Source organism: Sinohyriopsis cumingii, chromosome 2 (genome assembly GCF_028554795.1).
Source record: "Sinohyriopsis cumingii isolate HCF-2022 chromosome 2, ASM2855479v2, whole genome shotgun sequence".
NCBI classification, from domain to species: domain Eukaryota; kingdom Metazoa; phylum Mollusca; class Bivalvia; order Unionida; family Unionidae; genus Sinohyriopsis; species Sinohyriopsis cumingii.
In genome coordinates, this window is record NC_142962.1 from 20,561,770 (window position 1) to 20,577,695 (window position 15,926).

At 36.3% G+C, this 15,926-nt stretch overlaps 1 protein-coding gene across 1 annotated transcript in view; it reads left to right on the forward strand.

Annotated features, from left to right (window-relative positions):
• Window positions 1-15,926, forward strand: part of LOC149804431 (dimethyladenosine transferase 2, mitochondrial-like) — an 80,342-nt gene that overhangs the window by 17,377 nt on the left and 47,039 nt on the right. The window contains exons 5-6 of the mRNA XM_089940258.1: window positions 6,375-6,522; window positions 8,855-9,009. Of these exons, the coding sequence (XP_089796384.1) occupies window positions 6,375-6,522; window positions 8,855-9,009 (303 nt within the window). The remainder of the gene's footprint in view (window positions 1-6,374; window positions 6,523-8,854; window positions 9,010-15,926) is intronic.

A 15,926-nucleotide genomic window follows, 5' to 3' on the forward strand; every position in this document is an offset into this window, starting at 1 on the left:
AATTGAATACCTATACAAATCTTGACAGTTAAACCCCACAAATTTAAGTTCCACAAAATTGAATACCTACACAAATCTTGACAGTTAAACCCCACAAATTTAAGTTCCACAAAATTGAATACCTACACAAATCTTGACAGTTAAACCCCACAAATTTAAGTTCCACAAAATTGAATACCTACACAAATCTTGACAGTTCAACCCCACAAATTTAAGTTCCACAAAATTGAATACCTACACAAATCTTGACAGTTAAACCCCACAAATTTAAGTTCCACAAAATTGAATACCTACACAAATCTTGACAGTTCAACCCCACAAATTTAAGTTCCACAAAATTGAATGCCTACACAAATCTTGACAGTTCAACCCCACAAATTTAAGTTCCACAAAATTGAATACCTACACAAATCTTGACAGTTAAACCCCACAAATTTAAGTTCCACAAAATTGAATACCTACACAAATCTTGACAGTTAAACCCCACAAATTTAAGTTCCACAAAATTGAATACCTACACAAATCTTGACAGTTCAACCCCACAAATTTAAGTTCCACAAAATTGAATACCTACACAAATCTTGACAGTTCAACCCCACAAATTTAAGTTCCACAAAATTGTCATTTCTTTGACAAAACTATGAAAATTGAGACCCATGAAAATAAATGATACTACAATATAAATGAAATTGCATAGACCCACATTTACGGGATTATTTTGTGATGGCTGATATAGGTATACACTTGGCATTAGGGTGTTATGGCAATATATGCATACACTGCTTGCATTAGGGTGTGATGGCAATATATGCATACACTGCTGGCATTAGGGTGTGATGGCAGATATATGCATACACTGCTGGCATTAGGGTGTGATGCCAATATATGCATACACTGCTGGCATTAGGGTGTGATGGCAATATATACATACACTGCTGGCATTAGTGTGTGATGGCAATATATGCATACACTGCTGGCATTAGGGTGTGATAGCAGATATAAGTATACACTGTTGGCATTAGGGTGTGACACCAGATATAAGTATACATGGTTCACATTAGGGTGTGTTGGCTGATATAAGCATACACTGTTGGCATTCTGATGTGATGGCATACGTAGGCATGCACAGTTAGCATTAGGGTGTGATGGTAAATATAGGCATACAGTGTTGGCATTAGGATGTGATGGTAAATATAGGCATACACTGTTGGCATTCTGATGTGATGGCATACGTAGGCATACACAGTTAGCATTAGGGTGTGATGGTAAATATAGGCATACAGTGTTGGCATTAGGATGTGATGGTAAATATAGGCATACACTGTTGGCATTGTGGTGCGATGGTAAATGTAAACATACACTGTTGGCATTCTGGTGTGATGGCAGACGTAGGCTTACACAGCATTAGGGTGTGATGGTAAATATAGGCATGCAGTGTTGGCATTAGGTTGTGATGATAAATATAGGCATACACTGTTGGTATTAGGATGTGATGGTAAATATAGGCATACACTGTTGGCATTAGGTTGTGATGGTGAATATAGGCATACACTGTTGGCATTCTGGTGTGATGGCAGACGTAGGCATACACAGTTAGCATTATGGTGTGATGATAAATATAGGCATACACTGTTGGCATTCTGGTGTGATGGCAGACGTAAGCATACACAGTTAGCATTACGGTGTGATGGTAAATATAGGCATACACTGTTGGCATTAGGGTGTGATGGCAGATATAGGCAGGTTGCACTGGGTTACAGACAGAATAACTAACAACAGTTACCACATTTTGTCGTCTACTGTCTTTTATAGGTTAATATACTCATACTCTAATTGTTTCATATGCAACACATGTAACAGCTATTTGTATTGCATATAACATGATAATGTGTAAGTCCTAAGGCATACTGATTGAAACATCTAGATGTATTTCAAAGTCATTTTACAACATTGTTCTGTGGTTTCATCAGATAAAATCATTAGTTTTCTTCATGTCATTAATAGAGCCTTACATTTGTAATCATTAAACATTAAATTGTTAAAACTCACAGAATAATTTTAATCTTTTGCTCACCAAGGATTGCATGCTGTGCCAAAGCTGATAAAACAAGTTTCATATATATTTGAAATGAGCACTCATGTAAGATCTGCAGTATCTGTGGCACATACCCATCCTCAATATCCGTGACACATATACTGATCCTCAGTATATGTGGCACATACGCATCTATGTCACATACCTATCCTCAACATCTGTGACACATACCCATCCTCAATATTGGTGGCACATACCCATCTTTGAACAACTTTGGAATAAGATCAGGGCCCCCACCCAATTATATGACACTTTGCTCAATATTTTGAGTAATAAATGTTGCTCCAGATTTGGATAACTTACACCATTTATACAGATGCAGCTTGTTGATTGGTCAGAATATTTTCCAATAAGATCTGGAGGAGAGTAACTGTTTATGATGGGGTGGCCAGTCTCCATTCTGTTTACTCAAAATCTAGAGCAGCACAGATATGGAAAACCCTGATCTGCTCAGAATATGACTACAGACCTGGTTGTTTTATTATTCATGAGCAAATATGTAATTTCCGGACAGAATTCAATGTAATAAAAAGTTTTAGATGTTTATTTTAAGGTCATTTTCAGTATTCATGAGTTAATACATTATTTCTAGGTATAATATGATGTAGCTATCAGTTCTATGTATCATACAATGTAACAGTCAGTCCCAGGTATCATACAAGGTAACAATCAGTCCCAGGTATCATACAAGGTAACAATCAGTCCCAGGTATCATACAAGGTAACAATCAGTCCCAGGTATCATATAAGGTAACAATCAGTCCCAGGTATCATACAATGTAACAATCAGTCCCAGGTATCATACAATGTAACAATCAGTCCCAGGTATCATACAAGGTAACAATCAGTCCCATTTATCATACAGTGTAACAATCAGTTCCAAGTATCATACAATGTAACAATCAGTCCCAGGTATCATACAATGTAACAGTCAGTCCCAGGTATCATACAAGGTAACAATCAGTCCCAGGTATCATACAAGGTAACAATCAGTCCCAGGTATCAGACAATGTAACAATCAGTCCCAGGTATCATACAATGTAACAATCAGTCCCATTTATCATACAATGTAACAATCAGTCCCAGGTGTCATACAATGTAACAATCAGTCCCAGGTATCATACAAGGTAACAATCAGTCCCATTTATCATACAATGTAACAATCAGTCCCAGGTATCATACAATGTAACAATCAGTCCCAGGTATCATACAATGTAACAATCAGTCCCATTTATCAAACAATGTAACAATCAGTCCCATTTATCATACAATGTAACAATCAGTCCCAGGTATCATACAATGTAACAATCAGTCCCAGGTATCATACAAGGTAACAGTCAGTCCCAGGTATCATTCAAGGTGACAATCAGTCCCAGGTATCATACAAGGTAACAATCAGTCCCAGGTATCATACAATGTAACAATCAGTCAAAGGTATCATACAATGTAACAATCAGTCCCAGGTATCATACAATGTAACAATCAGTCCCATTTATCATACAATGTAACAATCAGTCCCAGGTATCATACAATGTAACAATCAGTCCCAGGTATCATACAATGTAACAATCAGTCCCATTTATCATACAATGTAACAATCAGTCCCTGGTATCATACAAGGTAACAATCAGTCCCATTTATCATACATTGTAGCAATTAGTTCCAGGTATAATACAATGTAATGATCAGTCCCATTTATCATACAAAGTAAATGAACATTTTGTGCTAGGATAGAGTGAATAGATACATGAGGGATCAAGGAAGAAGGGCAGTATCATAGCCCTTAACTAAACCTCATTCTTGTTATTCCAACTCCATTCATCCTATAGTGGAACTCACCCAAAAATTACTCTTGAGTCCTAAAGGTGGCATTTATTTACTATGGATCCTTTAGTCTTCATTTGTTATAGTTTAACTCATCAGCAAAGGCTTCTGAACAGAGAACCAGTCTACAAATTCCATTGTATATGCACACCATCTAGCATCTGACAAAAGGAATGTGTAAGTGCCATTACTTTCGTACAAACCACTGATTTACTGCATGTTATCCATAATTATATGTGTGTATTCTAATCTGCATGTGGTTTAACCCAGCATTTTAAGTGCAATACTAAAACAGTACTTGAATTGTATTTTAAAATGGTATATCATTAAATAATTTTTTTTGGCTTATCTGTTGTAGATTTAGCTTTGAATAACTCCCACTGCAAACAGATCAGCAGATTGGAACCTGGTTCATTTGATTTGTGTCACTTGTAATTGTTTTTGAGCATCCAGCAGATTGGAACCTGGTTCATTTGATTTGTGTCACTTGTAATTTTTATGAGCATCCAAGATGCATCCAATTGGTTATTGAATCTGCCATTTGTATTGATTTCTGAACATTCATGTGGTTAATGAGTGTGTCATTTGTATTGACTTCTGAGCATCCAAGTGGTTACTGTATGTGTATCACTTATAAATTTTATGACTATTGAGGTTGTTACTGAGTGTGTGCCACTGATATTGACGTATGAGGATCCATATGGCTACTGAGTGTGTGCCACTGATATTAATTTATGAGCATCCAGATGGCTACTGAGTGTGTGCCACTGATATTAATTTATGAGCATCCAGATGGCTACTGACTGTGTGCCATTGATATTGATTTATAAGCATCCAGATGGCTACTGAGTGTGTGCCACAGATATTAATTTATGAGCATCCAGATGGCTACTGAGTGTGTGCCACTGATATTAATTATGAGCATCCAGATGGTTACTTAGTGTGTTCCATTGATATTGATTTATGAGCATCCAGATGGCTACTGAGTGTGTGCCACTGATATTAATTTATGAGCATCCAGATGGCTACTGATTGTGTGCCACTGATATTAATTTATGAGCATCCAGATGGCTACTGAGTGTGTGCCACTGATATTGATTTATGAGCATCCAGAGCCTTACTGTGGTTCAAGTCCTACTTGGTAAACAGGACACAAATTGTGTCTGCAAATGGAATACACTCCAGCCCAGGTACTTTATGTTGTGGTGTTCCGCAGGGGTCTGTTCTTGGACCTGTTCTCTTTATTCTATAAACTCAGCCGCTCTCAAGTGTTATAAATCATCATCCAGTGTCTCACCAATTGTACGCTGATGACACCCAAATATACCAATCTAGCCACCCAACTGAAGTTGATGCTACCATCCAAGGTGTAGAGAGGTGCATTTCTGATGTGAAATCATGGATGACATGTAACAAGCTGCAGATGAATGATGATAAAACTGAGGCCATTCTGATCACAACACAAAGACTTTTTCAGACACATCCTTTACTTCAAACTATAAATATCAGTAACACCAACATTAAATTCACACAATCAGTACGAAACCTAGGTGTCACTCTCGACAGTACTCTCACGTTGTACCAACATGTCATGAACATATGCAAGGCTGCATATCTTGAGCTGAGATGCATCAGCTCCATTCGCAAATAAACTTGTATGTTCATTAGTACTTTCAAGACTGGATTATTGTAACTCAATTTTGTCTGGTTCATCTCAGTATCTACTTAAGAATTTTCAAAAATTTCAAAACACAGCTGCTCGGATCATACTTAGAGTACCACAATCAGAGCACACCTCCCCGCTGCTCTGTACCCTACACTGGCTATCCATTCGATCCAGAATCAAACACAAAATTTGTTCTCTGTGCTATGTTTCATTGACGGACTCCAGTCCAACATACCCATCCGACCACACCCATGTGTACACACCAGCAAGATACTTTGGCTCATCTTCTGACAATTGTATACTCATTATTCCCACTACTAAAAATGAAGTCATATGGACAACGTTTTTTTGCATACCAGGGCCCAGCAACATGGAATGAATTGCCCACTGAACTTAGACACAAAGCCACAGTGATCCCATTTAAGAGTGCTCTTAAAACTCACTTATTTCGACTGCAAGAACAAACTTAAAGACCTAATAATGTTCCCAACCTTAAATATTTTCAGCATATTTTTTTTATGTTTTTTAATTTCATGGTGTTTGTTTTTTGTAATATCATTATATATGTTTTTTTATGTTTATAGGTGTTGTCTGTTGTTGTAAAGCGCTTAGAGCTTCTAAAGATTAGGCGCTATACAAAGTCTTCATTATTATTATTATTATTACTGAGTGTGTGCCACTGATACTAACTGATGAGCATCCAGATGGCTTCTGAGTGTGTGCCACATGTATTTATGAGCATCAAAATGGTGCCACTTTTATTGATTTGGTTTGCTTTCTTGCTGCACAGAAAATTGCCCAAAATTTTCCAGCCTGTAATGTCCGGGGCCATGCGGTGAATTTATTTGATTGGACAAGAGTAAATCCGGGGAATGAAGCACATTTACAGCAATTGATGAGTATTCTGGAACAGTTTGAACAAAAACCATGGAGTAATGGTGAGCTAGTTTAGGTCATTTTAGGGGTAATAAAGTTGTTGATTCTAATCAAAATATTTTAGCATCATTAAATTCATTGCAATTTCATTTATTTTCTGCATATTTGTGAAATATTGCAAATAAATGAATATCATTTCTGAATTATGTATATTATGTATTTTAACAAGAATCAGATTTGTCAGAAAATTGGCATAACATTTATTTTTATACAGAATTAATTGAAGACAATCACAAGGACGACTTACTGGCTTTACTCATGGACCAGTAATAAGTAAGATTTCCGATAACGTTTATTTTGGCATAACACTTCAAGAACCTGGTGATATTGTTAAAGTTCAGAAGCTACACCACGATTGTATTATATTAAAAAATTCGTTCATGTACGAATGAATATACAAAAATATCCGAATTCGCGTTCTAGCGGGGCACATTATAGCAGAGTTGCACTGTATTTTATTATTATTCAGTCTTTATTTGTTCTTGCATTTAGTTTCTGTATTTACATATGTACACGATTTTGTTTTGCAATTTAATTGAGATCTGATTCATTTCTGGTATTTACCACAGATCTGTTGTCACATAATGCAAATCTAGGATCAAACAGCACAGACCAAGATCTGTTATCCGATAATGCAGATATGGCATAAAACAGGACAGACCCAGATCTGTTATCACATATTGCACATAAAGCACCAAGCAGCACAAACCCAGATCTGTCATCACATAATGTATGGCAAACCAGATTTCAGTTGAAAAGCAGATATCCTAATCTGCTGGTATATATCACACTAGCAGATCTGTTTCTATTCTAATCTGCTTGCACATATGACACTGTTAGATCTGTGTCTATTCGAATCTGCTGGCACACACCACACTGTTAGATCTGTGTCTCTGCTTATCTACTGACACATAACACACTGTTAGATTCATATCTCATGTCAATAGCTTTCTGTGAGTCTGTGGTTCTTTCTGTGGTTTTCCCAGGTTCTTCCTCAACCAGTTATACTGCTGCCATATATTGCTTATCATAATGAAAAATGGCGTTAAACCCCAAAAGAGGAGGAGATCTGTGTCTATTTTAATCTGCAGGCACATATCACACTGCTAGATCTCTGTCTATCCTTGTTATGATTCTATGGTCGTAAACTAATTAAGAGAAAGAAGCTAATCCAACAAGTGTTGTAAAACTTAACAGATAATTTAATTATGAAAGGTATAAAATAAAAATTTAACAGGAACTTATATTATTTTGAATTAAATGCAAAATAGTTCCAAAAGTTCTGTCAAGTTGTAAAGATAAATATATTCTGAATAAGTTCCAGATCCTCAAATTTAATAGTCTGCCAACAGTCCTGATGTATCACAATGGCATTGTCCAGAACTCATGTGAATAATTCACACTAGTCTCAGAATAATATTTTATTCCAATTAATACTTTGTAATTTCAACAAAGAATCAGAACAAACGTTTCTTCTCAAATATGATATAAACACAACATTAAATACATCTGCAGACTGACGTTACAACAAGAATAATCCTAAAATGCAATTTTCTGCTACTGACACTGTGACATTTTGCAAATACCCCACATCATAAAAGAACCCACCTGACTGTTCCATCAAATGGGAAATAACTTAATTCTTCTAAGAACACACTTTACTGACCTATCCAGTAGGAAATAACTCCAAACCCGTAAACAGGATTTATTACAAATATTATTATTAAGGATTGTAAACACCTATTTATAGATCCTATGCAATATCCTTAAAATAGAATCTTTACCCATGGACCAAAGATGAACTATAATGCGTCTTGTTTATTTATGATCGCTACAGTTTACAGCCACAATCAAAACTTACACACAATATAGATACACATAACAATCCTAATCTGCTGGCACATATCATATTGTTAGATCTGTGTCTATCCTTATTTGCTAGCACATATCACCCAGTTATCTGTGTCCATTCAGATCAGCTAGCACATATCACCCAGTTAAATCTGTGTCTATTCAGATCAGCTAGCACATATCACCCAGTTAAATCTGTGTCTATTCAGATCAGCTAGCACATATCACCCAGTTAAATCTGTGTCTATTCAGATCAGCTAGCACATATCACCCAGTTAAATCTGTGTCTATTCAGATCAGCTAGCACATATCACCCAATTAAATCTGTGTCTATTCAGATCAGCTAGCACATATCACCCAGTTAAATCTGTGTCTATTCAGATCATTTAGCACATATCACAGTCAGATCTTTGTCTGCCTTTTTACAGTTGGAAATTTGATATATATGGGTAGATAATTGTCTTTTATATAATTTTTCTTCAGATCCTCCACTGACAGTTTTTGGAATTATTACTCCAAGATCCATGGTGGGCATGTTTTTTCTTAGGTATTTAATCAACCAGCTGATGACTCTCAGGAGCCTTTATACTAAAGGGCGGGTGGACTGGTTTCTGTTCCTTACCCCTACGAACTACCAGGTACAAATGGATCATTAGGTCTCAGTCTTGCTGTAAGAATTATGTAATAACCTTCATCTATCTATGAATCCATGTAAATTTAGTAAGTGCCCTAGTTCAGTACACATTCACTGTATTTATCAGCAGTAAACAGTCAGTATTTTGCATTGCTGTATTAATTTTCTCATTCTTTAAATGTACCCTTTGATAGTGTTAGATAGAGTATATACAGTGGCATGTTTGTTAAATGTTTCATATTAGTCCCCATAATATGCCAAACATTTTAAGAGCACCAGTCAAGAAATGGAGCTTTTTATAATTACCATTCTGATTTTAAGGGTGCCAGCATAGGTATAGAGTTTTTGTTTAAAAATTATCATTCAGTCTGTCTGTTGGCATGTTTTTAGTACAGATGTTGAAGTTTATTATTAATATAGCATTTTATTAGAGTTATGAGTCTAGGCTCTTACAAAAAGTAACAGTTACAGGAAAGAAGTGATGACAACATTAGCTCATAGCTGCCAACCCTCACACTTTTGGCATGAATTTCATGAGTTTTTCAGCGATTCACAGATTCACGCCGCAATAAAAAAATTCACGAATTCTCCAGTTCTCAATTATTTTTAATCTTTAATAAAATAACTGATTGCCCCTTAAGCGCTAGTTGTGAAATTGGCAGTTGCCGAAACGTCTAGTACTGCTGGTTGTGAGATTGGTAGAACTAATGCCAATTAGTACAGTTGGCCTGGTAGCAAGCATTTTAGCCTATTTTAATCTATATGTATAAGAGTAGTTTTACAACTGCTTTTAAGAGGAACTGGGGCCTAACCGGAATTTTGCTCCGCACATGTGTCACCAACCCTGATTTGAATTACCGTTCTGCATCACATCTAAAATCTTGAAAATGGCTTCACCACCAAGGAAAAAGAAATGTATTGCTCAAAAAATGAAGTTTAATTTGGAATATACCAAAACTTGGCTGTGCATTCAGCCATCAAACATTGATATACATCATGCTTTTTGCACACGGTGTGCCACAAATTTTAGTATTGGACATGGTAGCAGAGACATGTGAGGAAGCACATCGGTTGCAAAAAACACGTAGAGATAGGGAAAATTAAGAATATGCAGATTTCAGCTCTGGAATATTTTAAGCCATCGATGGAAGACCTGCAAGCTACCAATGCTGAAGCATTATTTGTGAGGTTTTTTTTGTTGAACACAATCTACCTTTATCAGCAGGAGACCATGCTAAACATTTGTTCAGACAAATGTTCCCGGACTCAAAGATCACTTCCAAATTTTCCTGTGGAAGAACCTAAAGTGCTGCACTAGTTAAAGCAATGTCAGAGAATGCCACAGAAAACTTGGTCACCAAGATCAACCAGCAGGCAAGAAGCCTGAACTGTTTGAAAGCAAATTTATGATCAAGCAATTGAGGAAGTTCAAGTCTGCCAAAGTATGATGTCCTGGTAAATAACCACAGGAACAAGTGAAGTTTATGAATACCATATTAAATAGAAATGCGGGTATATTTCTGCACGTATGTAGTGTTTTATTTTTATTTTGCGATCTTGATATAGTGTAGTATCGACTGTCAGAGTGGATGGAGTTATTGTCATGGTATTTTTCATTAATTCATGTCCAAATTAACTAATTTGTATCCCTATTTTCACTAATTGCGAGCCTGGAAGGTTGGCAGCTACGCAAGCTTTGTAAAATTTAACAAATAATTTATTTCCCTAGAATAAAAGTGAGAAAATGAGTAAAAAGAATTTACAATTTTATGAATCAAATCCAAAAATAATCCAAGAATAAAAAAAATAGAAGTCCTAGTAATAATAAGTCCTGAATGAAACCAAGTTTGAATCCCATTGGAATCCAGAATGGAAGACAATGATGTTGTAACCTGTGAAGTGCTTCAGTGTCAACAGTCTCTTGTTGAATCACAGAAAATATTATTCCAATTTTCGAATTCTGTATAAATTTTGATAACTGTCTTTGTCCAAGAATTAATTTAGAGCACTTTAGTATTTCCAGGGAAAATAATCACTTGAAATCCAATAATTTGAAGAAGATAAAATGTCAGCACAAACTGGTCACAACAACACAACTTAACGTGTCAAAAGTTTAAAGCCCACTGACTACTTCTGTACAAAACATTAGGTATAAGGCTAACATAAGATGCAAAACAGATTCCCGGATGGGGTTCAAGAGTTCAATCTTCCAGAAGAAATGGAAGTTTGTTACATGAAAATTATCACGTAGTCCAGGTATGACCTTGGCTCAACTTAACAGTTCTTACTCTGAGAAAGAATAAAAAAATAAAAATATGAGTTGCTTGCCAAAACTGCCACTGATTTTTCAAACAAGGTCAGGAACTAGGTCAGCATTAGATACAATGCCTCTATTATTAGTTGTTTACGTCAAAAATTACAAAAATCAGTCAGAACTGAATTCTGTTCTAGACAATATCAAATCCAGTAAATAAAGTTACATTACAATAGCATGTAATAGAATGAAATTTTTAAAAAAACTAACAAACAAATAATTACATTAAATATACATAACATTATCAGTGGTACATTACCTGCAATTAATTCATTGCTTTCCATTTTTGGGAGTCTTAGTTCCCAGCCCAAGCTAGTTTGTCCCTCCTTCAGTTAGTATTGTATGGCTAAAATGGAAAAGATTATCCCAGTCTGATTCTTTAGTCACAGTGAAGATGCAGAATGCTATCCTTTTTCTTCATTGGCTGATGCATACATTACACATGTGCTATATCGCTCATAACATTTATTTGCCTTTATTTTAATCTTTATCTATTTGACATTTCACCTACCTTTTTTGTATCAACTGAATGTTTGTCTCTTCAATCATTGCTTTATTTGAGTGCTATCTGTGTTCTTTTTTGTAAGTATTAGGGTTTTCTTGCACCTTGCTTAGCAAGCAGTCCTTTGTTAAACTGTATTCCCCTTCATTGTTTTTCTGTTATAGTAAGTATTGCCAGTTCTTTTTTGTTTAAGGAATTTTAGTCTTGCATGAAGATTTTATCTTCTAATATCACAAAGTGAGCAAGTGTGGGTACAGGAAGACCCCATTGGACACTTACCCCACCTGCTTATCATGCACTATTTGTGCATGCATAGATGACTGTCCAATTTGTTGTTTATGATCTGACTGTAGAAAGTCACTGCAACAGGGGAAGGAAGAATGGCTCCTCGCCTGTCTCATTGTCTTCACTGAATGATCCCCTCCATTCCCAGGAGTGGTCTTGATTACTAACCATGTTGGTGAAGACTACTGCTCATGTTGGGCAAGAATGTGCCATGACCACCATGGATTGGAGATTTCCCCCATGTCTAAAGATGCTAATAATAATAAATATGACTTTATATAAAGATGGTAACACAATTAGCTAAGAACTAATCTACCTTGAGGCCCTCAGTGCTCGATGCTCATTACAGTATCACCAGTTTACCATCTCCTCTCCACAGACATGTGTCCAAAGCCTTCTTGCACTGAGAACAAGAAGATTCTCTCTAGTCTTGACAGGCTTTCTTGGGCTTCATCACATCTGGATTTTTTGTCCCTCCAGCAGTCTGCAGTGGTCTGAGAATGCTTGCACAGACGTATTCCCAGGGACAAACATTTGCAGGCTGGAGTTGTGGTCTGGCCCTTCTTCTGTGATTTGGCCACTGGTTTCTACCTCCAGTTGTCAGGTCCATTTGCCGGTCCTGAAAGTGTGCTTGACTGTGGTTAGAACCTAGAAGGCCTTGGAGCATAAAGCCATACTCTCCTGATGATTACCTCAAATGCCAATCTCTTTTTGACAGCCATTTTCGGTCTCTTAAATGAGGAATAATTGTCTCCAGTATCACTTCTGCTTTTGCCAGAGGTTATAATGAAGATGTTGCATCTTACACTCTCCATATCAATGATACTGTCAGAGGAGCTACTTCACCTCTGCTGCCTGGATGGGTCAGAGGTCTTGCTAGACTACTGCAAGATCCTTTTAATGTCTGCACCTTTAGAGGCAGAGATGCCTTTTGGAGATCTCATCCCTTGTATGATATCACATGATTTTGAGAGGCCAGCAAAGCCATAGGAAAGAGGGGGCAACCAATGAATTGCATTCTGTCCTGCAGTGTATTTCTCCTCCCAACATCCCAGTAGGAGTTCATTAAGCCCTTTTTTCAAGGGTTTTAGGTTGGGCATCACGGATGAAGCATGGGTCCATTCCACCTTAAAGGATGTCTAATGGTTTTGTTTCTCAGATTGTTCTTCTGTCATGGACTCCCATCTTCTTTCATCAGTCCAAACTGGCTCAGCTGAGGGAAGAAGTACACATTTTTCACTGGAATGGAACTGTTGAGATGGCAGAAAATGACCAGACTCAGGCTTTCTATTCTTTGATCTTTCTGGTGTTAAAAAAGGCAGTGTCCATCAGTCTTCCAGATGCTACCTTTTTATCCCTATCTTCCCTCTACACAGGAAAGCCACCTTTTGGCAGTCTCACACTACCTTCGTCTCCTTTATATCTTCGATCTTTGACAAATCAGACTGAAGGCAGTTTTTCATTGGGCCCAAAAGTGATCACACATAATGTGATTGAATCCTATCAGTTTATAGTCATGAGCACACCTACTATAAGGGTAAGGACAGTAGTTTCCTTTACCAGAGTTGCTGGGGCCACCATAATTGTTGAAGCTATTGGCATCTCTTCCTACTGATAAATTCATCAGTGCATTAGTAGCAGGTAATATACAGTGGTCCCTATCTTAAATGCCCCTCCCCCAGTGGCCACACAATTAATTCAGCCAGAATCCCATGTCACCAACAAGTTTGTGCTCAAAAGTACCCCTCAAGGACAACGAACCCTTTGATGCAACCAGCTGGCATATATATTCAAAAATTGTCAAATGTACCCATTACAGGCTGCCGCGAAATGGTGTATATGCGTAGAATTTTGAGAAATAAACACATTAGCGTTTGTTTGGCATGCTGATAAAGTAATTTTACTCCATAGAAGGAGCTAAATTATCCTTACTCCTGTGTCCCTTGGATGTTATGTTTTGTCACTGCATATTATCATGACCGATAATTATCAAGAAGACTAATAATTATCAAGAAGACTGATAATTATCAAGAAGACTGATAATTCTCAAGAAGACTTATAATTATCAAGAAGACCGATAATTGTCAAGAAGACTGATAATTATCAAGAAGATTGATAATTGTCAAGAAGACTGATAATTATCAAGAAGACTGATAATTGTCAAGAAGACTGATAATTATCAAGAAGACCGATAATTGTCAAGAAGACTGATAATTATCAAGAAGGCTAACTACTGAAAAGCACAGCATTGTTCAGCGGAGCATGACATTGGTTGCCAGAAAGTAAAAATTATATTTTAGTCATCATTGCTTCTTTCTTAAAGATTGCCAAATATACTTAAAAGGATACCAGACTAAATCCGTTGGATCATGTGATAAGCTGACTTCCTTTGTAAACAAAGTATAATTACAAATTGCCAATAAAGGAATGTCTGTTGCAAAAAGGTGTAAAATGTAATTAGACATTCTCAATTTAAATGAACTGTAAAAGTGATGCAGCGAGTTCTTTAATCACTACTGGGAAAAATGAAATCGATGGACAATGATAGTTATAGCCAGATGTTTGTACTCAGATTTTATTGGCAAGGTGGTTTTCCAGTATGATCACTGATTGTTCATAATTATTTGAAAAACATGGATATAACATTCTAGTAATTTTAAATTAGTCATATCTTTAAAAATAAGTTAGACTTCTGTACATTATATATAGTTATTACTCACATATGTTTGATCTCCCTCTTGAAATTAAACCCCTCTTATAAGGCCACTTTCCTGCTATAGAAGGGATTGTCTAATAAGAGTGGACCACTGTATTGCTGCTAATAAACTATAGTTTGAATTAAACTAATTTTAATTTTGTAACACTTATTTACTACTGTTGTGAAGATTCCCTTCTCCCACACTTCTCTTATGTCCTGTACTGTTGGTCCAAGACAAAAGAGGATGGTATTCCTTCCATGTATCAGCTGCTGCCAAGGAGTCAGGCTGGGATTGTTCTTTTCAATCCACTACTAATAATTAGCTTGGACTGGGGACTAAGAATTGAAGGAAAGGAAAGCAATGCAATAGTTAGTAGTTGGTAGGTATTACAAATTTTAATTTAGTTTTAACCCCCAAAACATTTTGTATGTCTTGTAAAATGTTCAGGGAACTTACTAGATGGTATACGTTACTAATAATGTTTTTTATGTCCTGTATTTATCGTAACTTTACTTATGGGAAAGACTTTCACAACAGAGCACTGTGCAGTTTGGGTTACTTACAAATTATTTACATTCCTTTATGAGATGGATACAGCTATTTAACTTTTGCTACTGCATTTGTACTTTCTTAAAGCAAGCCTAGTTCAGTATCTATCAGATATATTTTTCTGCCATTTTTTGGCAAATTTAACTAAAAGATGTTGTTCTTATCGGGTTCCTCTCCCAACACACACACACACACGTGTAAATGTAGTTTTAAAAAAAAATTGCATATTTATTTTTTAAAAGAATGTGTGAATTACAGTATCTCTTTTGGAAATGTACAGAGGGTAAGACTGGTCAAGTTATTAGATCAGAAATTAATTTTAGAATGATGTAATTGTTTAAGTTCCAGGATGTCATCCAAGCCATAGTTTGATCTGTCATTTGTTTATGAGCATGAGGCGTGTTGAATGAAATGAGTGTATAGCATTTAAATGGATCCCCCCAAAGCAAATCAGAAAGAGGTAAACATTGTTGTTACGGGACATGTAACAGTGATACTTGATGCAGTCACTGAGATGGAATGAAAGAAGTGTTTTTCATCCCTATTTCCGTGCCAATAACAGAGTTAGAAAT